Source organism: Pelodiscus sinensis, chromosome 26, assembly GCF_052426305.1.
Source record: "Pelodiscus sinensis isolate ZL-2025 chromosome 26, ASM5242630v1, whole genome shotgun sequence".
In the NCBI taxonomy this organism is placed as follows: domain Eukaryota; kingdom Metazoa; phylum Chordata; order Testudines; family Trionychidae; genus Pelodiscus; species Pelodiscus sinensis.
Window position 1 is genome coordinate 1,208,690 of NC_143077.1, and position 23,802 is coordinate 1,232,491.

General features: G+C 56.1%; 1 protein-coding gene across 3 annotated transcripts; it reads left to right on the top strand.

Moving 5' to 3' along the window:
- Positions 1-123: 123 nt before the first annotated feature.
- LYPLA2 (lysophospholipase 2) lies at positions 124-23,801 on the top strand. 3 transcript variants are annotated; one of them, XM_075909123.2, is made up of 10 exons: positions 124-389; positions 7,684-7,790; positions 14,898-14,929; positions 16,715-16,780; positions 19,363-19,410; positions 19,617-19,687; positions 19,961-20,034; positions 20,338-20,439; positions 20,657-20,833; positions 21,397-23,801. In XM_075909123.2, the coding sequence occupies exons 1-10, from the start codon at positions 296-298 to the stop codon at positions 21,445-21,447; spliced, it is 822 nt and encodes a 273-aa protein (XP_075765238.1). In that variant the 5' UTR covers positions 124-295; the 3' UTR covers positions 21,448-23,801. The 3 variants fall into 3 exon arrangements, with proteins under 3 accessions (XP_075765238.1, XP_006130552.1, XP_075765239.1); XM_006130490.5 differs by lacking the exon at positions 124-389 and adding an exon at positions 703-828; XM_075909124.2 differs by lacking the exon at positions 124-389 and adding an exon at positions 7,354-7,376.
- Position 23,802: the final 1 nt, after the last annotated feature.

Genomic DNA, 23,802 nt, shown 5'->3' on the forward strand with positions numbered 1-23,802 from the left:
GGCCCTTGCGCGCTGTGGGTGCTCACAGCCCCGCTCTGTTACGCGCAGGGAACCGCGCTCCAGCAGCCCCGCTCCCTTCCCTCGCCGGCAGGGGGGGCCGAGCCCGTGCGCGGGGCGGGGAAGGCGGCTCCACGCAGGGGCCCGGTGGCTGCGGGCGGGCCGGGGCCGGTGCGCGAGGTTCGGGCTCCAGGCCCCGCTTCCTTCGCTCGTGGCCGCCCCGCGGGGGGGGACTTCCCGCCCCACGCCGAAGGACCAAGATGGCGCCCCCTGCGCCCCGCTTCCGGGGTTCAGTGACATGCCTGCCGTCACTTCCGGGTTACTGACCCGGGCCGGCGGAAGTTCCGGTCGGGGGAGGCAGGAGAGTGTGGGAGCCGGGGAGCGCGAGAGAGGTGCGGAGCGGGACGGGTCGGGGGGAGGGGAACGGCTTACTGCGGGGGAGTGGGGGAGGGGCTATAGCGTGTAGCGGGAGGCTGCCCTATGGGGGGGGCGGAAAAGCCCCTGGTGCCGTTCAGCTGCGCGGCTGAGGGGGCGGGGCGGGGCCGTGGGTGGGATGAGCTGCTGGAGAGGCCCCCGCCCAGGGTGTGGCCAGACAACCCCAGCATCTGCCCCGGCGGGGGGGTGGCTCCCTCGCTGGGAAGGCGGGAGAAGGGCGCTGCGGTGGGTTCTTGGATGTTGGGCGTTTGGGGAGCACAGGGTTGGGGGGTTCAAGCTCTGTGGGGTGTTGTGCTCCTGGAGATCAATAGAGGGCAGTTCAATGGACTGTGTATGATCTAGGGAGGTATTGTGTTTGCCTGTGAGCGAGGGGAGCACATGGTGCCTCAAGATAAGGTAAGTGTAGCGATATGCTATGGAGATAATATCCATGGAGAGAAGATAGTGTAAGCATGTTACTACTTCAGCTACAGGAGGGAATCGGGTGGGTCAGTGCACAGACATTGCTGGAGACAATTCAGAGAAGCATCCAAACCATAGCAAGCACCATACATGATACCACGAGTGTTGGTCATCACCCAGTACTCAATGAGGAGGCAAGGCAGAAGAGAGAGCGAAATGTGTGTCTGGATGAGATTGGAGAGGAGGGATACAATTGCTCTAGATCAGTGTTTCTGAAAGTGTACCGCAGAAACGCTTTAACTGGCCTCCCCAGTCTGTTTATATACCAGTGCCACGGCCACGGAACCTCACGGCTCCTATTGGCTCCATTTCATCCTTTGCAGCCAAGAGGAGCTGTGGGAAGCGGCATGGGCCAGGCTACCACTTCCCATGGCTCCCCTTGGCTGCAAAGGACGAAACGGAGCCGTGAGGCTCTGTGGCTGTGGCGCCGGTACATAAACAAACCGGGGAGGCCAGTTAAAGTGTTTCTGAAAGTGTTTCTGTGGTACACTTTCAGAAACACTGATCTAGATGGCTAAGGAGGCTCTCTTGTACTTCAAGTGCTCAGTCTAGGGAAGGAGGCAAAAAGGAGTCTGGTATTGATTAGGAGATCAAGAGAGAGATGAGGGGGAAATAGCTAGGAGACTCTTAAGGAGGTGTAGGGAATCCGCTGAACGGGAGCTGTATTATAGATTATCCATGCGTGAAGCACTTTTTTGGGTTTTAGCTAGGGGATGTGACAGTAATAAACCAGTGCTGGCAGGATATCCATACTGGGGCCTGTGCAGTGCAATATGTTATTAGGCCACCTGTACAGAACATTTAGGCCAAAGTCTCTTTCACAGTCCATAGTCTGCAGCTGAGTACGTCACAAGAATCCCTGCACTTTTGCTGCAATTGGCTGACTGTTCAAGAGGATCAGAGAGAGGATTTGAGGGGGATGGTCCAGGTGAGGTTTGAGATGCATCAGCAGGGATGAAAAGTAAGAGAAGTGATTAATAAGTGGTGATGTTGGCTAGTATTGCAGGTCATGACAGAGGTGTACTGGCAGAGTGCTTTGAAGAGGCCCAAGACTGGAATGGGAGATGCCTAGGGTGCATTGGCAGAGCTGCCTGAGGGAAACTTGTAGCGTGACTAACCATTTATTAGAAGTTTCAGGGTGTAGCCAAGTTAGTACAGGATAAACTTAAAAACCAATAAAGAGTCTGGTAGCACTTTATAGACTAACAAAACATGTAGAAGGTATCATGAGCTTTCGTGGGCACAGCCCACTTCTTCAGATGATCTGGGTTTAATCCCTTGCTTTCTCAGGTTATGGAAAGGTGCTGCAGAGCAAGGTACATTGTGAGGAACATTTTGTCGGTGTTTCTGAGATGGCACTTCAGGCAGCATGTTCTGTAAGGTGGGATGCCTGTGCTATGCTAAAAAGAGCACATTCAGTGGATCTATAGATGGGCATGAGCATTAGTGATTATTTTTATTGTTCAGTAGAAAGGATTGGATTAGCTAAAGAGGACTGAATTGCTTTGGATAAAGTAAGACCTGGTGCAGGTTGTTGCCACAAGGTCTGAGTGAACCTTTCCTGGCCAAATTCTATTAAGGAGAAAGTAAGTTTAAAAGTTCTGGGGCCAAATTCTCCCCAGATGTAATTCTCCTAGGCTGCGTCTAGACTGGCATGATTTTGCAGAAATACTTGTAACGGAAAAGTTTTTCTGTTAAAAGTATTTCTGCAAAAGAGCGTCTAGATTGGCACGGATGCTTTTGCGCAAAAAGTGCTTTTGCGAAAAAGCATCCGTGCCCAGTATAGACTCGCTTTTGCGCAAGAAAGCTCCGGTGGCCATTTTAGCCATCAGGCTTTCTAGCGCAAAAAATTAAGGTGCCTGTCTACACTGGCCCTCTTGCGCAAGTGGGCTTATCCCTGAGCGGGAGCATCAAAGTATTTGCACAAGAAGCACTGAATTCTTACTTTAGAACATCAGTGCTCTTGCGCAAATTCAAGCGGCCAGTCTAGATGCACCCCTAGAGTTACATGAAGGATGAATTTGGTCCATAGTTTTTTAAAGGGTAGGCTCTGACAATCTTATCTTTTTGTTTTATGTGGCGACTAAGAATGCTGCTTTTGCTTAATTAGTTGAGTGAATCAAAACTCTACACTCAGAGGCATTTCTCTGACTGCATCTACTTCCGAAAAACATACCTGCTCAATTCCAACGTTTCAGGGAATGGTCTAGGTATCAATTTTGGTAAGGATCAGAGAGCTGGAAAAGCCTGATTTGCAGACTGCCCCTTTGGTGCTGAAGGCAGGGCAGACTCACTGGTGCCCTCTGTTGCTTCCTGCACACATGACAGACAGCAAGTTACATTTCACTGGTAGTATAAGATGAGCTGTGCACCCATTCAGCTGCCCAGAGACTGGCCCCTCATCCCTGAACTCTGTCCATTTCCTGCTCTCACCAGGCACTTCAGTCCCAGCTCTAGACAGTTTTCCTCCCTGGGCCCCTCTCCCTTTGTTCTGGCAACCCCCATCTCATGGTCCCCACCCCACTTAACTAACACACAGAGTTTGGCCTAGATGAGCAATGAAGTGTGCAGCTCTCTAAGGGTACGTCTAGACTACGTGCCTCTGTCGCCAGAGGCATGTAGATTAGGCTACCAGACATAGGAAAATGAAGCAGCGATTTAAATAATCGCCGCTTCATTTAAATTTACATGGCTGCCGCGCTGAGCCGACAAACAGCTAATCAGCTGTTTGTCGGCTCAGCGCGATAGTCTGGACGCACGGGTGTCGACATCAAAGGTATTTGTCGACCACCCAGGTATGCCTCCTGGGATGAGGTTTACCTGGGTGGTCGACAAATACCTTTGATGTCGACACCCACGCGTCCAGACTATCCACATCAGCGCGGCAGCCATGTAAATTTAAATGAAGCGGCGATTATTTAAATCGCCGCTTCATTTTCCTATGTCTGGTAGCCTAATCTACATGCCTGTGGCGACAGAGGCACATAGTCTAGACGTACCCTAAATGATAACAATTAACATATTTGTTATCTGTGTTACTAATAAAACGTGATGCTTTTAGAAAGGAAAATAAAAACTATTTACAACCTTTTCAGCGTTTATACTATTTCCCCCCTGCCATTTACCCCCAAGTTGAACTTTGAAAATAGACTGGTCAGCTTCTCCTTTCATTTCTAGTCCCGCTGTCTCTCGGGTCTCATGTCAGAGCATAATATCACAATGGCTGAGTGATGGCTATTCCAAGGGTCTGTTCAAATTTAAACAAAGAGCCGTATTCATTGAAATTTCTCTAATCTTGACAAGGTCCCATTTTACATTTTCGTTAATTTACTTGTTATTGTTTTGCATAAAACACATTTGGGGGTGCCTTAACTTCTTGTTTGTATGGCTGCCTCCGCACTAACTCATCGGTCAGAATGTTGGGGGCAATGGGCTATTTTTCTGACATTTGTGACCCAACTGAAGCCATAGAGTTTTGAAAATTTTAGAAGAGTGCTTCCTCAAGGTTCCCAGCTCAGAGGTGGCTGAATATAATGGGTGTGTCTCTAAACTACCATGCCCATCTGTTAGCTCCTCACTGCCTGTGAGAGCAGAGTAGGGAGGAATGGGGTGGAGTTCTTAGCCAATCTAGGGAGTATATTTTAACTGATCCATGTGTAACCCAGAGGTACTGAGACCACAGGCAAGGGAGAATGAAGTCAGCTCTACAGCCTTACCTGAGAGCCTATTAGCTCATGCTGTAGAAGCACATGGCTTTAGCGCCTAAGGGTTTCAGGTTCAATCCCTCCTGCCAGCCACTGTGGTCTGTCAGCTTTACAAGTGGGGGCTCAACTGGGAAGGCTCAGGATGTGCTTTGTTAGGTTGGGGAAGTAGGTAACCTGCATACCTTCTGGGTGTGGTACACTGTCCCATGTAGTGACTCTGAGACCACTTCCAGAGAGAATCAGTCTGCTCTGCAGCCAGCTGGCTGTTAGCTCGTGCAGTAGGGGCTTATGTTCTACACTCCAGAAGTCCTAGGTTTGATTACCACTGTTGACGTTACATAAGCATCCATCCTAGGTTCCTATAAGGCCCCCATTTCCATAGTACCTAAGTGCCTCACATCCTCTAATGTACTCAACTAGTGACTGCTCTCTGGACGGGGACCATTAGGCTATACTGGGGAGACAGACTTGGCTCTGCTGTGGTGTCATCCACCTTTCTGGACAGTTCCTCCCCACTTGTTTCTCTGAGCATGGGAAATGCAGTAACGCATGGGTTCAGTCTCTGTCACTGCTTATGTGGCATTTGGGCTTAAGGTGCCACATCTGATGAGCTCGTTCTTTCATTATTCGATTAGAGTCTGGAAGCCTAACTGTTCACTGGTCTGCAAAACGAAACGAGTTTGGTTGATCTTGGCTTAGTTCTCCTGGAACGGGTTTCAGCTTGGGATATGAAATCCTGTTGAATTGGTTAACTGGTTAAACACAAGGTTTAACCAGTTAAGCAGTTAAAAAGAGAGAGGTGTGGGAGCTGCCCCCATTGTGGCCAGACTGGAATGGTCCCCCCGCTGCAGACAGGAACTGCTCTGGCCAGCCTGGAGCGCCCCTCCGCCTGCAGCAGGCCCCATGAAACTGGAGCAACACTCTATCCGCAGGGCCGGCCCACAACATTTTATCACCTGAGATGGAGTCCTCAAAAGACACCCCCATATGCACCAGCAGCAGACACAATTTTCTATACTCTGGGTGCTAGTTTCACCCCCCACCGTCTGGCGGCTGCCTCAGTTTGCCTCATGGTAAGGCCAGTCCTGTCTACCCGCAGCAGGCAGGGAGCTGCACCAGCCCCCACCAGTTAACCAGACACTTGTTAAGGGGGTTGCTTACAGGTTAACCTTTCACGTCCCTAATTTCTGCATTCTCAAAATCACTGGCACAGTTGGCTCTGAATGGCACTCATCTGGACAGTGTCAGCAGAAAGGGCCATGACTCTCTCCAGGCTGTAGCTAAGAGATGCTGGTGGAACAATATGAGGAAGTGTCCTGTGTCCATGCTGCACACAATATGGATGGCCGGGATTTTCAATAGCTGGCACCTTCTGCAAGCAGTGAGCCTGCTTAGTAAGGTTAAAAGTGCAAATGGTGTTAGCCTGATGGTGGCTATTAACAGATGCAAAGATTTTGAAGGTGATGTAGCTGTAATGCCAGCAGAGAGATGTTACTTGTTTTCTATCCAGCTGGGTCTGTGGGCGTAACTCTGTAACAAAGGGCTGCCTGGTTTATTAGCATAGCAAAATGTGTGTCACTGGTCTGCTGGAAAAGCTGAGAGCAGCAGGCAGAGCCTGCTTTGGAGCCCTTGCCTGTTGTGCCTTGTAGTCCTCATGGCTTCCGTGACAGCCACAGAGGCACGTGGAGCCCGAACTGGCCCTCGACTCCTGCATTGTTCCCTGTGAGATCAATGACCATGACCTTAAGGTGCAATGGAAAGGGTCAATTTTAGTGGCCTAATCAGCTGCCAAGGTAGAGAATGCTCACTGATTTCTGACACCCGCGCAGCCAGAGTTGAGCTGATGATCGGATTTTCTGTTGCAATGAAATATGATCAGATGCTTCTCCCAGAGGCCTCCTCCCTGGAGAGCCTCTCAAGGCCCTTTAGAGGATGCTGCACAGAGCCTTGCTCCAGGCAGAAATGGGGAGACGAACCCGTGCCACAAGGTGCCAGGCAGTGATCGTCAGAGGGGATTATTAAGGTTGCACTTATCAGTGAGAGGTCCTCAAGAGGGACTAGAGATGATGAAGTCTGGGACCTGTTTCCTGCCCTCACTTCTAACACTCCCCCAACTCCAAAAACCTTAATTCAGAAGTGCTGTTTGCTGCTTCCCAGCTTTGCACTTTATCTTATGTTTTTATGTGCATTCCCCTCTGTACGAGGAGGCAGGCACTTTGAAACTAGGTATTATGAGCTAGGGATGCAAAATACCACTTTACCGGTTAAATGGGGTCCTAGGCAGGGGACTAGTTGTAGCTGCCTCTGGCCCATGGAGGACTGCAGGCAGGGGTCTGTTCCTGGGCCCTGGTTAACTATTACCCAATAAGCATCACCTGGTAAAAATGATGCTTACCAGGTCACCAGTTACCTGTTCGGATCTCTATTGAGCTCTCTTGCCTTTCCTGAGCCTGGAGTTTGACTCCATATCACCCTTTCTTAGCAACCACGGTGTGATGCATTATGAGTTGTCCAGTCAGGTCAGTCTAAACCTGGAATTGGTTTGATTATGCCACTAGAGGTGAGCTTGGAGACCCATAAGTAATCTGACTACTGAGGCTGGAGCATGTTAGTCACTATGCGACCAGCGTGCATGACATTTCTCTCTGCAAGGGCACGTACGCAGGGTTTATCGGAAAGGTGATTGCAAAGTTCACTTCCTTTTTTCTGCATGTTCATTTCTTGTGAAAGCTGCGCAGTGGAGAGCTCTGGAGACCAGATCCCAGTTAGTCCAGGCAGGTGCGGTACAAGCTTCTCTTGTGTCCCACAATGTCCCTCACAGCCCTGTCCTGAAGGGAGCAGCCGTAGGGAAAGAGAATAGTGTTGGTACCATGGCTACTCCGAAGTGAATTGAGCTCTTCCACTCCTGTTCCACCCAGGCCTCAGTAGCCAGCCATCAGATGGCAGCAGCTTCTTGGCACCACTGTGCTTAGCTGGCTTTGAGCTGGGATGCTCATCTGTCAGTATCAGCCTCGTCTGAAACAAACTGCCAGCTGCTCAGACTGGAGCTGGGATTTACAGCTTGATTTTTCTCTCTTCCCCACAGGTGCCAGCTGTTGGAGTCCCTTTCAGTGTATGTGTGGTAACAATATGTCTGTCCCCCTCCTTGCTGATGCGGTGACTGTTTCAGGGGCAGAACGGGAGACTGCAGCGGTAAGGATGGGCTCTGCTGTAGCCTGGGTTGATCAGGAAATTAACTGGCTTTTTTTCTTTCCCGCTGTTGATATTAAATGCAAAGGAGGGACAGTAGCCCTCTAGCTTAGGCTCATCTTGAAATAGTGAGCTCAGAGGGGCAGCCTCTGTAAGGTTCAAGGTGTCTCCATCTCTTGAAATGAAAAACTTATGCTGCTGTTTGCATAGGACCTGCCCCAAACCAGTGTGCTCTCTTGTGCTCGCTGGGAACACGTAGCTAGCTGGCTTTAAACAGGCTCCCCACAAGCATCGGATCCACCCGCCCCCTCTGCTGCTGCCTCTGATAGAGAGGCAGTAGTGTGAAGGGGGCAGGCTGGAGCTAGTCCTAGGGGGGGTTGGCTTAAAAGCCAGTTCCCCCCCAGCACTAGCTCGGTAGTGTGTGGAGAGGGGAGGCTGCCACGAAGCAGCCTCAGTCCATGGGGCAGTGTTTCCCAATTTTATTTGGCCGAGGAACCCTTTTCAGCTTTTCAGAATTTCAAGGAACCCCTAGGTTTGTCAAGCAAAGAAAAAAAAAGAGAGAGGGACCCACCTATTCATGAAAATCACATTCCTTCCCCGAGACCCCCCCACCCACCTCCCTTCCGTGAGGCCTCATCTGCTCTGTTCCCCTCCTCTCCATCACTTGCTATCCCTAGCCCTTATACCTGTCTCAACCTAGTGAGAGTGAGGAGTGAGATGGGAATGAGGGATTTGGGGGTGGGAAGGGGTGAGAAGTACAAGCTCTGGGAGGGAATTTGGATGCAGGAGAAGGGGCTGTTGACTCAGGGAGGGGGCTCTAGGCTGGAGAGTGTTGGGTTCAGGTGAAAAGTTGGGGTGCTGAGCAAGCCAGGGCTTGTGGATGTGAGGGTGCAGGAGTTTGGACTGGATATGTGAGGGACTCAGGGCAAGGAGTTTGCGAATATGATGGGCTCAGGACACAGATTTGTGATGTGTGGATGGGGCAGGAGAGTTGTGGCAGAAGATTGAGGATGTGGGGGTGCAGGAGTGTGGGGATGTAAGAGGCTCAGGACAGGGGTTCCAGTGTATGATAGGCTCAGATTTGGGGTCAGGTGGTGCAGGAGTGTTATGATGCTACAGTGAAATGGGGGTCTGGTCCCAATTGGGGTCTTGTTGGCCTGGCTTCATTTTTAAATAAAATATTATGTCAAACTCAAAAGGTTTAGCATTGTCTTTATATGCGAGAGGGGTGAGGAACCTGTTTTGAGTCAAAGGTCACTGACCCACAGAAAAGTCAGTTGGGGCCACACAAGTGAGATGCAAAAAACAAAACAAAAACCCCCAAGCCTCACTAATGTGGTCCCAGATGTGCTGGTGGGGTAGGGGACAGAGTGCTAGTGGGTGCTGGGGCTGGGCAGAGGGTGCTGCTGGGTGGAAGGATGCTGGCTCAGGTGGCAGGGTGCTAGGGCAAGGTGCTGGGGCAGGCAGGTGGCAGGGTGCTGGGTTCAGGGACATGGTCCTACTGGGCACTAGGGTGACTGGCAGGGTGCTGGGAAAAGGAACAGGGTGCTGCTGGGTGCTAGCATGGATGGCAGGGTGCTGGGGCCAGGGCCAGGGTGGTGCTGAGTCTTGGGGTGTGAGGCAAGGTGCTGGGGCCAGGGCGGTGCGAGGGTGGATGGCAGGGTTGCCAAGGAGTGGGATAGGGATGGGGTGCAGGATCTGGGAAGGAGGTGGGGGGCGGAAGGGGACAAGGTCTGGGTGGTAGGTAGGGTGCAGAAGCAGGCTGGCTGTAGGGTGTTTGGCCCGGGGGAGAGAGCAGGAGCAAATTGGGGGTAGGGTGTCTGGCTACGAGGGAGGGTGCAAGGAGGGGACTTGGGTAGGAGTTGGACCTCCCTGATCTGGCACCCTCTGGACCTGACTGGTCCCAGATGAGGAATTTTTGGTCCAGGGGAGGTAATTTCAGGACTCCTGGTCCCCCCCCCCCTTCCCCCATCCCCACTAGGCTTCTTTGCACCTCTATCTCCTGCAACCAAACTGAGCTGCCCACCCCTGCTGGTTCCCTGCATCTCCCCCAAAACCATCCCTCACAATCCAAGGGAGTGCAGCACCAGTTCCCTGCAGCCCAGCTGAGCTACCCGTCTGTTCTGTATGCCCTCCCCCATCCACCTCAGCCCAGCTGAGCCCTGCACTGGTTCCCTGCATGCCTCCCCCACAGCACAGCTGAGCTGCCTGTCTGTTCTGTATGCCCTCCCCCATCCACCTCAGCCCAGCTGAGCCCTGCACTGGTTCCCTGCATGCCTCCCCCACAGCCCAGCTGAGCTACCCGTCTGTTCTGTATGCCCTCCCCCATCCACCTCAGCCCAGCTGAGCCCTGCACTGGTTCCCTGCAAGCATCTCCCACAGCCCAGCTGAGCTGCCCGTCTGTTCTGTATGCCCTCCCCCATCCACCTCAGCCCAGCTGAGCCCTGCACTGGTTCCCTGCATGCCTCCCCCACAGCCCAGCTGAGCTACCCGTCTGTTCTGTATGCCCTCCCCCATCCACCTCAGCCCAGCTGAGCCCTGCACTGGTTCCCTGCAAGCCTCCCCCACAGCCCAGCTGAGCTACCCGTCTGTTCTGTATGCCCTCCCCCATCCACCTCAGCCCAGCTGAGCCCTGCACTGGTTCCCTGCATGCCTCCCCCACAGCCCAGCTGAGCTACCCGTCTGTTCTGTATGCCCTCCCCCATCCACCTCAGCCCAGCTGAGCCCTGCACTGGTTCCCTGCATGCCTCCCCCACAGCCCAGCTGAGCTGCCCGTCTGTTCTGTATGCCCTCCCCCATCCACCTCAGCCCAGCTGAGCCCTGCACTGGTTCCCTGCATGCCTCCCCCACAGCCCAGCTGAGCTACCCGTCTGTTCTGTATGCCCTCCCCCATCCACCTCAGCCCAGCTGAGCCCTGCACTGGTTCCCTGCAAGCATCTCCCACAGCCCAGCTGAGCTGCCCGTCTGTTCTGTATGCCCTCCCCCATCCACCTCAGCCCAGCTGAGCCCTGCACTGGTTCCCTGCATGCCTCCCCCACAGCCCAGCTGAGCTGCCCGTCTGTTCTGTATGCCCTCCCCCATCCACCTCAGCCCAGCTGAGCCCTGCACTGGTTCCCTGCAAGCATCTCCCACAGCCCAGCTGAGCTACCCGTCTGTTCTGTATGCCCTCCCCCATCCACCTCAGCCCAGCTGAGCCCTGCACTGGTTCCCTGCATGCCTCCCCCACAGCCCAGCTGAGCTACCCGTCTGTTCTGTATGCCCTCCCCCATCCACCTCAGCCCAGCTGAGCCCTGCACTGGTTCCCTGCAAGCCTCCACCTCAGCCCAGCTGAGCTACCCGTCTGTTCTGTATGCCCTCCCCCATCCACCTCAGCCCAGCTGAGCCCTGCACTGGTTCCCTGCAAGCATCTCCCACAGCCCAGCTGAGCTGCCCGTCTGTTCTGTATGCCCTCCCCCATCCACCTCAGCCCAGCTGAGCCCTGCACTGGTTCCCTGCATGCCTCCCCCACAGCACAGCTGAGCTGCCTGTCTGTTCTGTATGCCCTCCCCCATCCACCTCAGCCCAGCTGAGCCCTGCACTGGTTCCCTGCAAGCCTCCCCCACAGCCCAGCTGAGCTACCCGTCTGTTCTGTATGCCCTCCCCCATCCACCTCAGCCCAGCTGAGCCCTGCACTGGTTCCCTGCAAGCATCTCCCACAGCCCAGCTGAGCTGCCCGTCTGTTCTGTATGCCCTCCCCCATCCACCTCAGCCCAGCTGAGCCCTGCACTGGTTCCCTGCATGCCTCCCCCACAGCACAGCTGAGCTGCCTGTCTGTTCTGTATGCCCTCCCCCATCCACCTCAGCCCAGCTGAGCCCTGCACTGGTTCCCTGCAAGCCTCCCCCACAGCCCAGCTGAGCTACCCGTCTGTTCTGTATGCCCTCCCCCATCCACCTCAGCCCAGCTGAGCCCTGCACTGGTTCCCTGCAAGCATCTCCCACAGCCCAGCTGAGCTGCCCGTCTGTTCTGTATGCCCTCCCCCATCCACCTCAGCCCAGCTGAGCCCTGCACTGGTTCCCTGCATGCCTCCCCCACAGCCCAGCTGAGCTGCCCGTCTGTTCTGTATGCCCTCCCCCATCCACCTCAGCCCAGCTGAGCCCTGCACTGGTTCCCTGCATGCCTCCCCCACAGCACAGCTGAGCCCTGTTTCCCTGCACCTCCTCCAAGCCCCGCAAAACTGCTGAGCCAAGAGCCAATTCCCTGCCCCTCCCTCCCCTTGAGTCTAGCCCCAGTTCCCAGCACCTCCCTCCTCCTGCAGCCAAACTGAGCTCTGAGCTCCACACACACACACTCCCCAGCCCAGCCCAGCCCAGCTCCCCGGACCTCCCCACTCTGCAACTCAGCTGAGCTCAGTTTCCCTGCACCTTCCCCCAAACCATGTAGACATGCTGAGCCAGTGCTGATTCCCTGCCCCTGCCTTCCTCCCTCCCCTTGGCTGTGTCTACACTGGCACGATCTTGCGCCAAAGCGGCCGCTCTTGTGCAAAAATGTGCTGCCTGTCTACACTGGCCGTGTGTTCTTGCGCAAATACACTGTTGGTCTCATGTATGAAATCAGGGCTTCTTGCGCAAGAACTACGATGCTCCCGCTCAGGAAGAAGCCCTTTTGTGCAACTATTCTTGTAGAAGAGGCCAGTGTGGAAAGGCAACATGAATTTCTTGCGCAAGAAAGCCCTATGGCTAAAATGGCCATCGGCACTTTCTTGGGCAAGAAAGCTTCCACACTGCCATAGATGCTCTTGTGCAAAAGCACAGCTTGCACATGGCAGTGTGGATGTGTTTTTGCACAAGAACGCTTGCACAAGATGTTCTTGCGCAAGAAACAACCAGTGTAGACAAAGCCTAAGAGTTTCCTCACATGAGCAAAATGAATTTGTGTTGTGCACCAGTATTGAGTTCATGTGGCTTGTTTGGATGTGCCACCCAAGTTATTAATAAATATTTTTAAACCTCTACCTTTTCCCTCTGCTGCCATGTCTCCTCCCCTTGCTCCATCAGCTCCCCTGGTGCCTCCTGCCCCCCCACTCCTCACCCTCCTTTGCTGTCCTGACTCCTGCTCTTCTTACTGTCCTCAGCCCTCCTGCAACCTACCCCCCCTCCACCAGCCCTTCTCTCCTCCCTGTGTCCACTCCTCCAGTAGCCCCACACTGATCATGTGAGCTACCCCTCCTCATCCCCTCTCCTAACACTTCCCTCTCCACACCCGCCCTGCCTCTCTCCTCTGGTGCTGGTCCCTCCCCTGCAGGTGTCTGCCCTTCTGCTTCACCCCAGAATCCCCTGGCACCTGCACCCTCCTGGTGCCTCCCCCTTCCCTCACTGCCCCGCCCCCTTTTTCCCTGATGCCCACCCCCTCACCACCCTCTGCCACCATTCCCCTCATGCCCCTGTGCCCTCACATGACTTGCTCTATCCCGGCCTTCCTCATGCCCACCCCTTCTTTCAAGCCTTCTCCCAGCACCTCCCCTCACCCATCTAGCTCCCAATGCCCTTACTCTGTCCTCTCCCAGCATCACCCTGTCCCCCTCCCACTGACACCCCCCCCTCCTGCCTTTTTCCTCATTGTCTGCACTTGGCCCCCTGGCATATGTCTCTTCTCCACCTCTGTCCCTTTGGTGCCTTCCCCTTCCCCTCCGCCTCTGCACAAGCACCTTCCTCTCCCAGCCCTTCCCCTTTCCCTCTGCACAAGCCCCTTCCCTCCCTCTCCTGTACCTTCTGCCTTCCACTGTGCGGGGCCGGAGTCTGTGCTCTGTCCCCAGACTCCGAACTCACAACTCAGCCATGTGGCGCAACACAGCGCCCAGCAGGTTTAAAATCCCGGGCCGTGATGTTACGTCACGTCCGGGTGTCTCCCCACCCACTGGTTTGAGCACGCTGTGCAGGGCAGCAGCAGCCCGCAAGGGGGAGCTCAGTGAAGGTTGCGCATGGCAGGGATAGGACCGGGACAGGGGAGAGACGCTCTGGGGCCAGAGTGGGAGGACACGCGGAGGGGGAGGGTCAGGACCTGCTCCAGCTCCAAATATTGTTGGAGCATGAGCACCACGAGCCCACACAACTCACCGCCCACGCCTCTGCTGGCTAGCCAGCTCTCTCTCTCTTTTTCAGAGGGGGCGGGGGAGCGCCGGCTCCTCGCGGAACCCCTAGGTTTGCTCCGTGGAACCCCAGGGTTCCCCGGAGCACCAATTGGGAAACACTGCCATGGGGGGTTCGATCTCCACAGACACAGGCTGCTCTGCATCCCATGGAGCAGCCTCTGTGTTTAGGAAGCTCGGACCCCCCCACAGACGGGCTGCTGCCACCCTGCCCTAGTGCCTCTGTATCAAGGCAGCAACATGGGGCAGCAGGCAGCCAGTCCATGCAGGGAGCATGGACCAGCTCTGCCTGCCACCCCACGCTTCTGCTTCTGATCCAGAGGGGGAGCAGTGCAGGGTAACGGGGCTCCCCGGAAGTGGGGCTGGGAGTGCATTGGCTGCTGGCCCCACCTCCAGGGACTATTGAATAGTCAAGTAACCGCTAAGATGTCATGAGGTTACGTGATTATTCAGTTACACGATATCTAACATTCCTATTGGAGCTGGGTTCTTAACTCCCATTTGTGCCTTCTCAACCTCCCATTCCAAGTTCCAAGGCAAACCCTTCGCCCTTGCTGGCTGCCATTAAAGAGAGCTCTCTTGCTGTCCCAAAGTCAGCAGTTTCAGTTTGGTCTTGCTATGGAATTGGAGGAATAGACCTGTCTCTGGGGGGCCAAGCCACACGCATTGCTGCAGGGCTGTCTGGCTTTAAAAATCCCAAGTGCTGAGATTTCTGCCCTCCTGAAGGAGATGGTAAATTGTTGGGGAGCATCAGCCCAGCCGTCATGGCTTGCTAGAGCCGTGTCCATGAATCAGGTGCCTGTCCCGACTGAGTGCATCATTCTGTCGGCAGAGCCATGTGATTAGCTTGAGTCATTTCTGGTTGGAGTGTTGCATGTCCTTTTGTTTGTGACAATGGCCCCACTCAGTGCCCGGCATGGCTGCTTTTTCTATCCCAGACCTGCCTCCCCACCTCTGGCTAACACCTTTGTTTTCTCCTTAACAGGTCATTTTTTTACATGGGCTCGGAGACACAGGGTGAGTATTTCTGGAGCACGGGCTCTTGTCTGGCTATAAAGTGATACTCCTGCAGTCCATGGGATTTGAAAAGTGCAGTGTTTGGGGGCAGCACAGAGCAGAGATAAGGCTGATAAGCCTGTTGGATTTATGTTATTTAAGTGTATGGAGATTGCTTCCTTGCTTGTTTGGCTGGGGCGTGGAATTGCTTGTCCCCAGATGGGGAAGGGATGATAAGAGCTTAGCTAGTTCACTGGTGCCTTGATTTTTCTGCGATGTGATCCCGTGACCTGACTGTGGGGATCTCTGGCCAACAGCTGCCTGGCTTTAGCTTTCCTATGGATGGTTTCCAGCGTTCTCACAGCAGTCAGCTCTCCTGTCAGGAGCTTTTTTTTGAAGCCTAGTAAAGTATAATCTCATTTTACATTACCCTGTGGGGGCAGGAGTAAATTCTGTGCCTAGATAGGCAAGTGCTTTATTGTTTATCATGTGAAGAGGACTTAAGGTTACTGAAGACTGCTGCATATGCAGAGCTTCTACCCCTCCCATACCACTAGTGTTACACTGCATGGCAGGTGTGCTCTAGGGCTCTCTGCTGCTTGGCTTTGTGCTGACAGAGTTGAGGGTCATGATGCTCAGGCAGAGGGATTGATGGCATGGCCAGACTCTTCAAAACCTATTGCCAGTGCGCAGAGCAGAATGGATGGGGATCCGTGCCCCGCCCCGAGGGCAGCCAGGGTACTGAGCAGTTTTTTATGTCAATGTGCAGAATGGCTTTTGTTATATGCACCATATGGAGATGGCGTATGACACGGAGTGGGATGTGCCACACATCCCCTCCACATTGGTGTGCATAACAAAATTCAATCTCCACATGGATAGTCTGTGGTGGGGGTGGGCCTGAGGAGTTTCAAGTGTGGGAGGGGACCAGTGTTCCCTGTAAGCTGAGCTCTTGGGCAGCCACCCAGGAGAGATGCAAATGCTGCCCAGCTGATTAGCAGAGCGCCCACAGCCGCCAGCGAGTATTTCTAATTGATGGTGCACATCTGCACATGCCTTGGTGCACAGTTCACATTTATTCCACTCATGGATGGAAAAAGGGAACATTGGAGGGGATTCAAGGTTGGGGGATGAGGGCTCTGGCTGGAGGTGTGGGCTCTGGGATGGGGCTGGGCTTAAAGTGTTTGGGGTGCAGGAGGGGACTCCAGGCTGAGGTCAAGGGGTTTGGAGTGTGGGAGCAGGCTCAGTCAGAAGTTTGGATTGGGCTGTGGGGTCCAGGAGGAAGCTTGCATGGTGGCAGGGACTCGGAGCTAGGGCAGGGGTTTGGGCTGCGGGGCACTTACCTAGGGCAGCTCCTGTTCAGTGTGTGGAGGGAGGGAATAGGTGGCTCTGTACTAACCCGCACTTGCCTATGGGGACAGCTTCCCAGTGCTCACAATGATGTAACTCCAGCCGGGGGAAAGGAACTGCAGTGCACTGGAGATCTCCCCCAGCAGGAAGGGCTGGCTCAGAACTCAAGGGCTTTATGGACTGCAGTCCTGGGCTGAGGGGCAGCCCCCCATTAGCCCTGAGCCTTGGGGTGCAGCCCCTAACGCCCCTTTTTTAATCTGGCCCTGCTGCTGAGGCAGGAGGAGCTCATGTCTCCCCCAGCTGCATGGGGCTTATTAGGTAGCAGCCTGGCCGCACAGCTTAGAGGAAGCCTTGGTACCCAAGTCTGGCTCTGTGGCAGTGACGTGGCTGTGATGGGTGGGGTACTAGTATACGGGAGGTACCTGGCCTCACAGTCTGTCTCCTTTCTCGCATTAGGCACAGCTGGGCTGATGCACTCTCCTCCATCCGACTCCCATACGTGAAATACATCTGCCCTCATGCGTAAGTAGAGTCGCTGCCCCTGTTGGGAGTGCAGGCGAGGGAGATTCTGAAAGGCTGCAGCGGGGGCTTTCTTACCAGGTAGTTGCTGCCCTGAATGGGATTTAGAGTTGGAGCCTGCCCCACTCTGCTGCTCCTGGCAGGGCTAAGTCTTCCTGCTCTGAGCTGGCTGGGACGGGTGGTGCCTTCGCGCAGACCTTGTTCTGCTGAGAAGGGCAGTGCTGGTGGCTGTAAAGTTGTTCCTCTTCTTTGCCCCATCATCTCCTCCCACTTCCCATCATTGCTATGGACTTTCCCCAAGAGCTCGTCTTTCCCACAGTAGTGGTGAAGCTTTCAGGGGTGCTACTGCAGGGTGGGCTGCTGAGTTGGGCGCACACCCACCATACCTTGTGGGATGGATCCAGGCAGCTGCATGCAGACAAGCTCAGGAATAGAATCTGGGACCTTGGGCTGAAAATCACAGGCCTCCCACCTGAGCTGAGGGAGATTTGGTATCGGCTCCCATCCTCTGTAGGCTGCAGTCGCTTGAGGGCAACATGCTCTCTGTACTGGAGTAAGCCTGATGGTGAATGCGGCCGAGGGCGAAGTACACACAGGCCAGTGCCGAAGGAAGGACTGGAGCAGAGCCAGTGCTTGTGAGGTGACATGCCAGAAAGGCATGTGTCCAGTGGTCCCTGTAAACTGAGAGCTTGGGCGGCCGGCCAGGAGAGACTTGTTGCCCAGCTGATGAGCAGAGCGCCCGCAGCCTTCCACGCTCAGTAGCAGGTGTTTCTATTGGCAGCAGCATCGGCACATCCCTCAGTGCACATAACAACATTTATTCCGCATATGAATGGAAACAATTAGAGGGAACACTGCCTGTGTCTCCAGCTCTCTGGTGGGGGGCAGCCAGTTAAGCCAACCTCTGCTCTGCTGGGCACTTGGGAAGGAGGAACAAGGGATTCTAAAACAGTCAAGGAAAATCTCCCTCGCTCTGCAGGCAGCTGGCTCCCATCCCCTCCAAACTCCAAGGACTGTCCCCCCGTCTCTGCTTGGAGGCAGAAAGTTGGCTTCCGGGCAGAACTGTGTAATGAGTGAGATGCTGCTGCCCAGGTCTGACTTCCCTGTCCTGTGGCAGCATTGAGCAGGCAGAAGCACAGGGAGGCCCCTTCTCTGAGCAGGCCATGGTCAGTATAAAGCAAGTAGCGCCTGCCAGGCCCTGCGCGGCCCTAGCGCAGACGCCCCAGCAGCTCCTGTTTTGCTGCCAACACAGATGTGCACTCACCAGTCCCAGTGAGCAGAGACTCTCCGGTCCTGGGCATCCTGCCCCAACGGGATGGGACTGAGCAATTGCTGCCTTGTCACCATCTCCCCAACTCGGCAGCAGCAAAACAAAGCCAAGGGTAGAGCCACTCCCCGAATGGGCTGCTAGGCAACCGCGCACAACATTGCCTGCTGCAGGAGGGATGCTGTGTCATGGGTAACCGTGCCAGTGCTAATGGGGCTGAGAGCCTGAGGCACATGGGGAGAATCGGACAGGAGAGGAGCCCAGCCCGGGCAGGGGGTACTGCATGTGGATGGGAGGGAGAACCAATTGTGCAACCCCAGCAGGGTGATTTCCCAGGGCCACCTGCATTGGGTGGTGGAGGGGGTGAGACCCTGGCAAATGTTGCCCCTCCCTGGTGAAGGCGAATGCCTCCCCCTAGGCAGTGATCCTCTAAGGCAGCGATGGGGAACCTAGACCGGCGGGACCCCGAGCCTCATGGGCTGGATCAAGGCAAGACCCTTCTGCATCCAGCCCAGGGGCTCTGCCTGGTGTGGGGAGGAAGCTGCTCTGGACCAGAGCAGCAGCGCAGAGCAGCTTTGTCTTCTATGCTGGCTTGTAGGCTCCTCCCCTTTGTTCCCATTGGCCAGAATTGATGGGGGTGGAGTCTGCAAGTCAGTGCAGTGCCACCTGTACCCCCTCCCCACTGGAGCTGCATCAGGTAGGCGACCCAGCCTCTCCCCCTCACACCCAGACCCCTCCTGCACCCTAGTCCGCTAGCCCCTCATCTTTGGCCCCACCCCAGAGCCGAGGGGAGCCTCACACCGTTTACTAGCCCTGGCCCCCAAAAGAGCTAATGTGGCCCTGGGGGGAAGCCCTGAGCTTGCCCCCTTCCCATGGGGCTGTCGTGCGAGGGGAGCCTTGGTGCTCAGAGCTGCATGAGTGAGGTGCCTCCCTTTTCTCTGATTATCACTTGGAGGGCCTTGCCCAGGAGGGGTTTTTCCTCTTGTGTGGCCCCTGACTGATTTTTCTGGAGTCAGTGACCCCGATCAAAAAAAGGTCACCCCCCGCCCCCTCCCCCACCGCTCTAAGGGAATCCAGCTAAACCCTATTCTGCCCCATGAAGGCAGGATGCTCCACAAGGGGGGGCATGACTGGCTTCCTTCACTTCCTGCTGCCTGGAAGCTTGCTGGCTAATGTGCCCTTCCCAGGCAGCCTCTCTTGGCTGGGTCCCTGGGGGGATAGGTCCAGGCTTGCCTTTCCTGGTGAGGATCGGACATAGAGCCTCACTCCACCCCCCAGGTTGCTTCTCTTGTATTTGAATCTCTCTCTCTCTCTGCAGGCCCAGGATCCCTGTAACCCTCAACATGAAGATGGTCATGCCCTCCTGGTCAGTCGATGGGACTGCTGGCGGGGGATCTGTGGGTGGGATCCTGAGCTAGTTGCAGGTGGGATCAGGGTGTCTCTCCAGCCACTCGTGGAGGAGAGGGGTAAGGTAGGAAGGGGGATAGCTGGGGTGACCCCAATGGGAGAGAGTATCTGGCCCCATCGACACTGGCTGAGCGAGGGGCTGAGCTCTCTCGTGTTCCCTCGCAGGTTTGATCTGATGGGGTTGAGTCCAGACGCGCCTGAGGACGAAGCTGGAATCAAGAAAGCAGCTGAAAACAGTAAGCGATGGGTGTGGCCGGTTGGGCTGTGGGCCTTTCCTCAGCCTCAGGCTCGCCCTGTCTACAGCCCTGTTCCACCCCAGCTCCTCATGGCCTCTGGCTCCCAGCCCGGTCTGTCCCCACTTCTGCCTTTGCCTCTGCTCCGCCTGTCTTTCCCCTTGACCATATCTCAGGCTTCCTGTGCCGGTGGCATCCACCCTTTGTGGAGAACACACCTAGGGCCGTGGCCTGTGCAGATCCTGAGCTGACCCATCTCTCTCTGGCTTCTTCCAGTTAAAGCAATTATCGAGCATGAGATCAAGAACGGCATCCCAGCCAAGCGCATCGTCCTCGGGGGCTTCTCGCAGGTAAGCGCCATTGGTACGGGCAGGGGCCAGGGACTCGGGTCCAGCCCTGCTCTCCCATGGGAGCGGCAGCATTGCCTGGCTCCGGCTCCCTGGCTGTGTGTGTGCAGTGTGGCAGCTGGGTGGTCTCCGTGGCTTCCTCTGCAGGGGGGGCCTTCCCCTGGTCCTGCCTCTCGGGAGGTTGGTGCATATGATTATAGGCTGGGGGTAGGCCCCTGACTTGCACTGGGAGGGGGGTTCTTCTCTCTGTGCCAGGCAGCTCCAGCAGCGTCTCCACTGCATGGTGCTGTGCTTGCTGTGTTCCAGGGCGGTGCCCTATCGCTATATACGGCGCTCACCTCCCAGCACCAGCTGGCTGGCATCGTGGCTCTCAGCTGCTGGCTCCCGCTGCACAAGGCCTTCCCTCAGGTACCTGCACGCTACATGTCTCTTGCCAGGGCGCCAGGGGGTTGTGAGGAGATTTGGGAGCGGGTGGTGGATTGCGGAGCAGCAAGCACCCCAATGGGCGGTGGTACTGGGGGTGATGATGTGGATAGACCCTAGCCAGGACACTACTGATTGCTGTCTGCTCCCCAGCCAGGCGCCCTGCCCTGCCTTACCCTAAGCCCTCTCCTTTGTGCTGCAGGCAGCAAGCAATGGTGTGAACAAGGATATCGCCATCCTGCAGTGTCATGGGGAGATGGACCCCATGATCCCTGTCCGCTTTGGAGCCCTCACTGCCGAGAAGCTGAAATCTGTCGTCGCCCCTAGCAAGGTTCAGTTCAGAACCTACCCTGGAGTGATGCACAGCTCCTGCCCGCAGGTCAGTCAGCAGCAGGCGCAGAGGGCTGGGGCTGGGGGCAGAGGCACTGTGCCTGATCGTGCAGGCTACCCCAGAGTCTCCGACCATGGAGCAGCTTGGGTCCACCCTGGACTGCCGTTCCCAGCATGCAGTGCCCCCTTGGGCTGCACTCAGAGGGCTTCTTGGCTCATGGTGCGTCGCAGGCTGGGGTCTGTGCTGTGGGCAGGCTCGTCGCAGGCTGGGCTGCAGTGGCCTCAGCTCACTAGCCTGGGATGAGCATGGTGCCCTTTGCGATGAGTTCTGGGCCCTGATCTTCCCTGGCCTCAGAAGGCAGGAGGGCATCTCAGCTGAGGGCCTGGGGAGGCCTAGAGTTGAATGAACCTGGGGAGCACCAGCCCCTGCTTCTGGTTTGGCTGGCGGCCCTCATTTGGGTTGGGGACTTGTGCTTGGAGCACCCGACTTCAGCACTGTCTGCAATGGGCTGTTGGAAAGCCAGACCCAGGTGCTGCCTGCACTCTACTGGCCTACCCCTGAGGGGCACTGCTCTGCGGTGCCTGTGACCGACTTGCATGGTCTGTGTGCAGGAGATGATGGCGGTGAAGGAATTCATTGAGAAGCTGCTGCCCCGGATTTAAATGGAGCCACTCGGGACTGTCACAGGGAAAGGACACAGGGTCACCACCTCTGATCTTTCCCCCTTCTCCTGTCAGCTGCAAACGGAAGCCATGGCAACCAACCTCAACTCCAGCTGTTTTCCCTTCCTTCAGTCCCACCCTCGCCTGTCTCTTCTGCACCAGGGACCCTCAGCCCAGTGGGGTGCTGCTCCCTGGGGCTCCCTGAGTTGAGTGTGGAGCTGTTTAAGGTACTGCAGAGACTGTCCAGTGTGGCCTTATTTCTTGCTCTTTCCCCTGGAGAGTTTTAAGCCCCTTGATTTTCCTGTATTACATTGGGCTGTGGGGGTGGGCTGCCAAGGCCTCTTGCCTGTTACAGTATTAGCAGAGAGTCCCACTGGGCTCCAGGGGGCTGCTGGCCCACACTCCGCTGGGCGTGAGCGCCTCAGAAAGCTGCCTAGAAGAGCCCGCAGTGGGGCGCAGCGCACATGGCCTGGCAGCAGCTGTGCAGCCCTTTGGTCTCCATGGTGGGACAGTTCATGGCAGCCGTTTGTCGAGTGTTACATTGGGATGGTACCTTAAACTCTGCCCCCCCCCCCCCCCCCCGGCAGCATCCGCCTGTGTTCTCCATACCCCCCAACACGCACACCCCAGGCAGGAAGGCAGCCACTCCGCTGTTTCTGATAATCAATGGATTCCTTCTGCTGTATCACAATCGGCGCCTGTGTGGGGCCATCTCAGCCCATGGCTGCACCTCATCTCCGCACTGTAGGACCCAGACAAATCACTGCCGTTTACCCCCGCTCCCCCAGTGTTTCCCATGAGCCCTGCCTGGGGCACGGGCCCAGTCACCAGTGTCTCTGGCTGCGCTGGCGCCTTCCTCTCACAGCAGGGTGGGTCGGGTGGGAGGGCAGAAGGCGGCTCCAGCTGATGCCCTTGTTCTGGACAAGCTAGTTGCAGGAAGGAGGCTTGGTCCTGGCCTCAGCCTCACACCAGCATTTGCTAGTGCCCAGGCCCACTCAGCTGCTCTCATCAGACCCTTTGTTCAGGCACCTGCTGTAGCACCTTGTCCTGCTCCCCAGGGGGCTGCCAGTCTGTGAGCCCCCGGGGGGGGGGGGGGAGGGGGCAGTTGCTGCTACACGCAAGTAACCCCCAGGGCTCTGCACACTTGGCCACAGGCTCGAGGCTGCTGGGCAGGGCCGCGTGTCCTTGTGAGCCAGGGGTGGCATTGCCCATGTGAAGCGTCCCCCTCAGGAGGCTGGCTCCTGCCTGCTGGCACAGGACCAGTGGACCGTGGCATCCTAGGGCTGGAGTTCCTTGGCAGGCCGCCTGCAGGGCCTTAGAAGAGCCACGGTCTGCTCTGCCCCACCCCGCCCCTTCCAGCACCATGGGCCTCTTTCCTCCTCCCTCCCCCAACTCAGCTGCAGCAGCCCCTCAGGGGCCTGGCAATCAAGCTGTAAATGTTGTTTGAAGAACCCTTTTCTGCTAAGGGCTGAGTTCCTTAGGCCACCTGCAGTTGCTGGTTCCATCAGCTGAGCCCCTCCCCCTCCACTCCATAGCTGGCAAGGCCTTTCTATGGCCAGGGTAAAATCACATTGGGGCTGCCATTGTGCTGGGGGAGGGGGGGTAGCAGGATGAGAGGCTCTTTCTGAGTGGGACAGAACCATCCCCCTCCCTGCTCTGGAGTCCTAGGGCTGGCCATGTGTGCTCTGTGGTGGGGGGAGGAGACAGGGCCGGCTGGTCACTGGGAGCATTGCTACCTTCCCCTGCAACTGACTCATCCCAGGCTAACGGGACACCCCAGGGACAAGCATGAGGCCTGGTGCCCTTGGCTGGGGTGCAGCTGCAGGCAGGCGCCAAGGGGGCCAGCACTACCCAAAGCAATAATCCTCACTTGACTCAGTCGTGGCTGCTTGCATGGGGCAGGGGTATTACGGGGCCACTAGTGCTGCTCACTGGGGGGACAGTCTGCCTGTTTCTCCGCCTTGGGTCTTTTTAAAGCTGCCATCTCCCCAGGCCAAGGCCGGGGCTAGCAGGGAGGGAAAAATGCAGCCTGGCAGCTGCACCACCTCTGTTGGACCCTGCAGTGGAATATTCCGCCTCCTGGCTGGCAGGGCCTGCCCTCCTGTTCGTTCTTTGTATAGTTTGGTTGAAAGTCCAGGGCTGTTCTCACAGCATTCCGCAGAACTGCTCTCTCCCTGTGAGCAGCAACTTCCTTGGGCTGGGGCCCCTGCTGAGGACGGGGGAAGGGGGTGGGCAGAAAGCAGCATTGATCATTCCTCAAAATGGCTTTTAGTTCGGTCTTCCTTGGCGTCTGTGTTGGGGGAGGGTTTGTGTTCCACAGCGGTGGCTGTGAGTAAAGTAAACAAACCTCGCAAG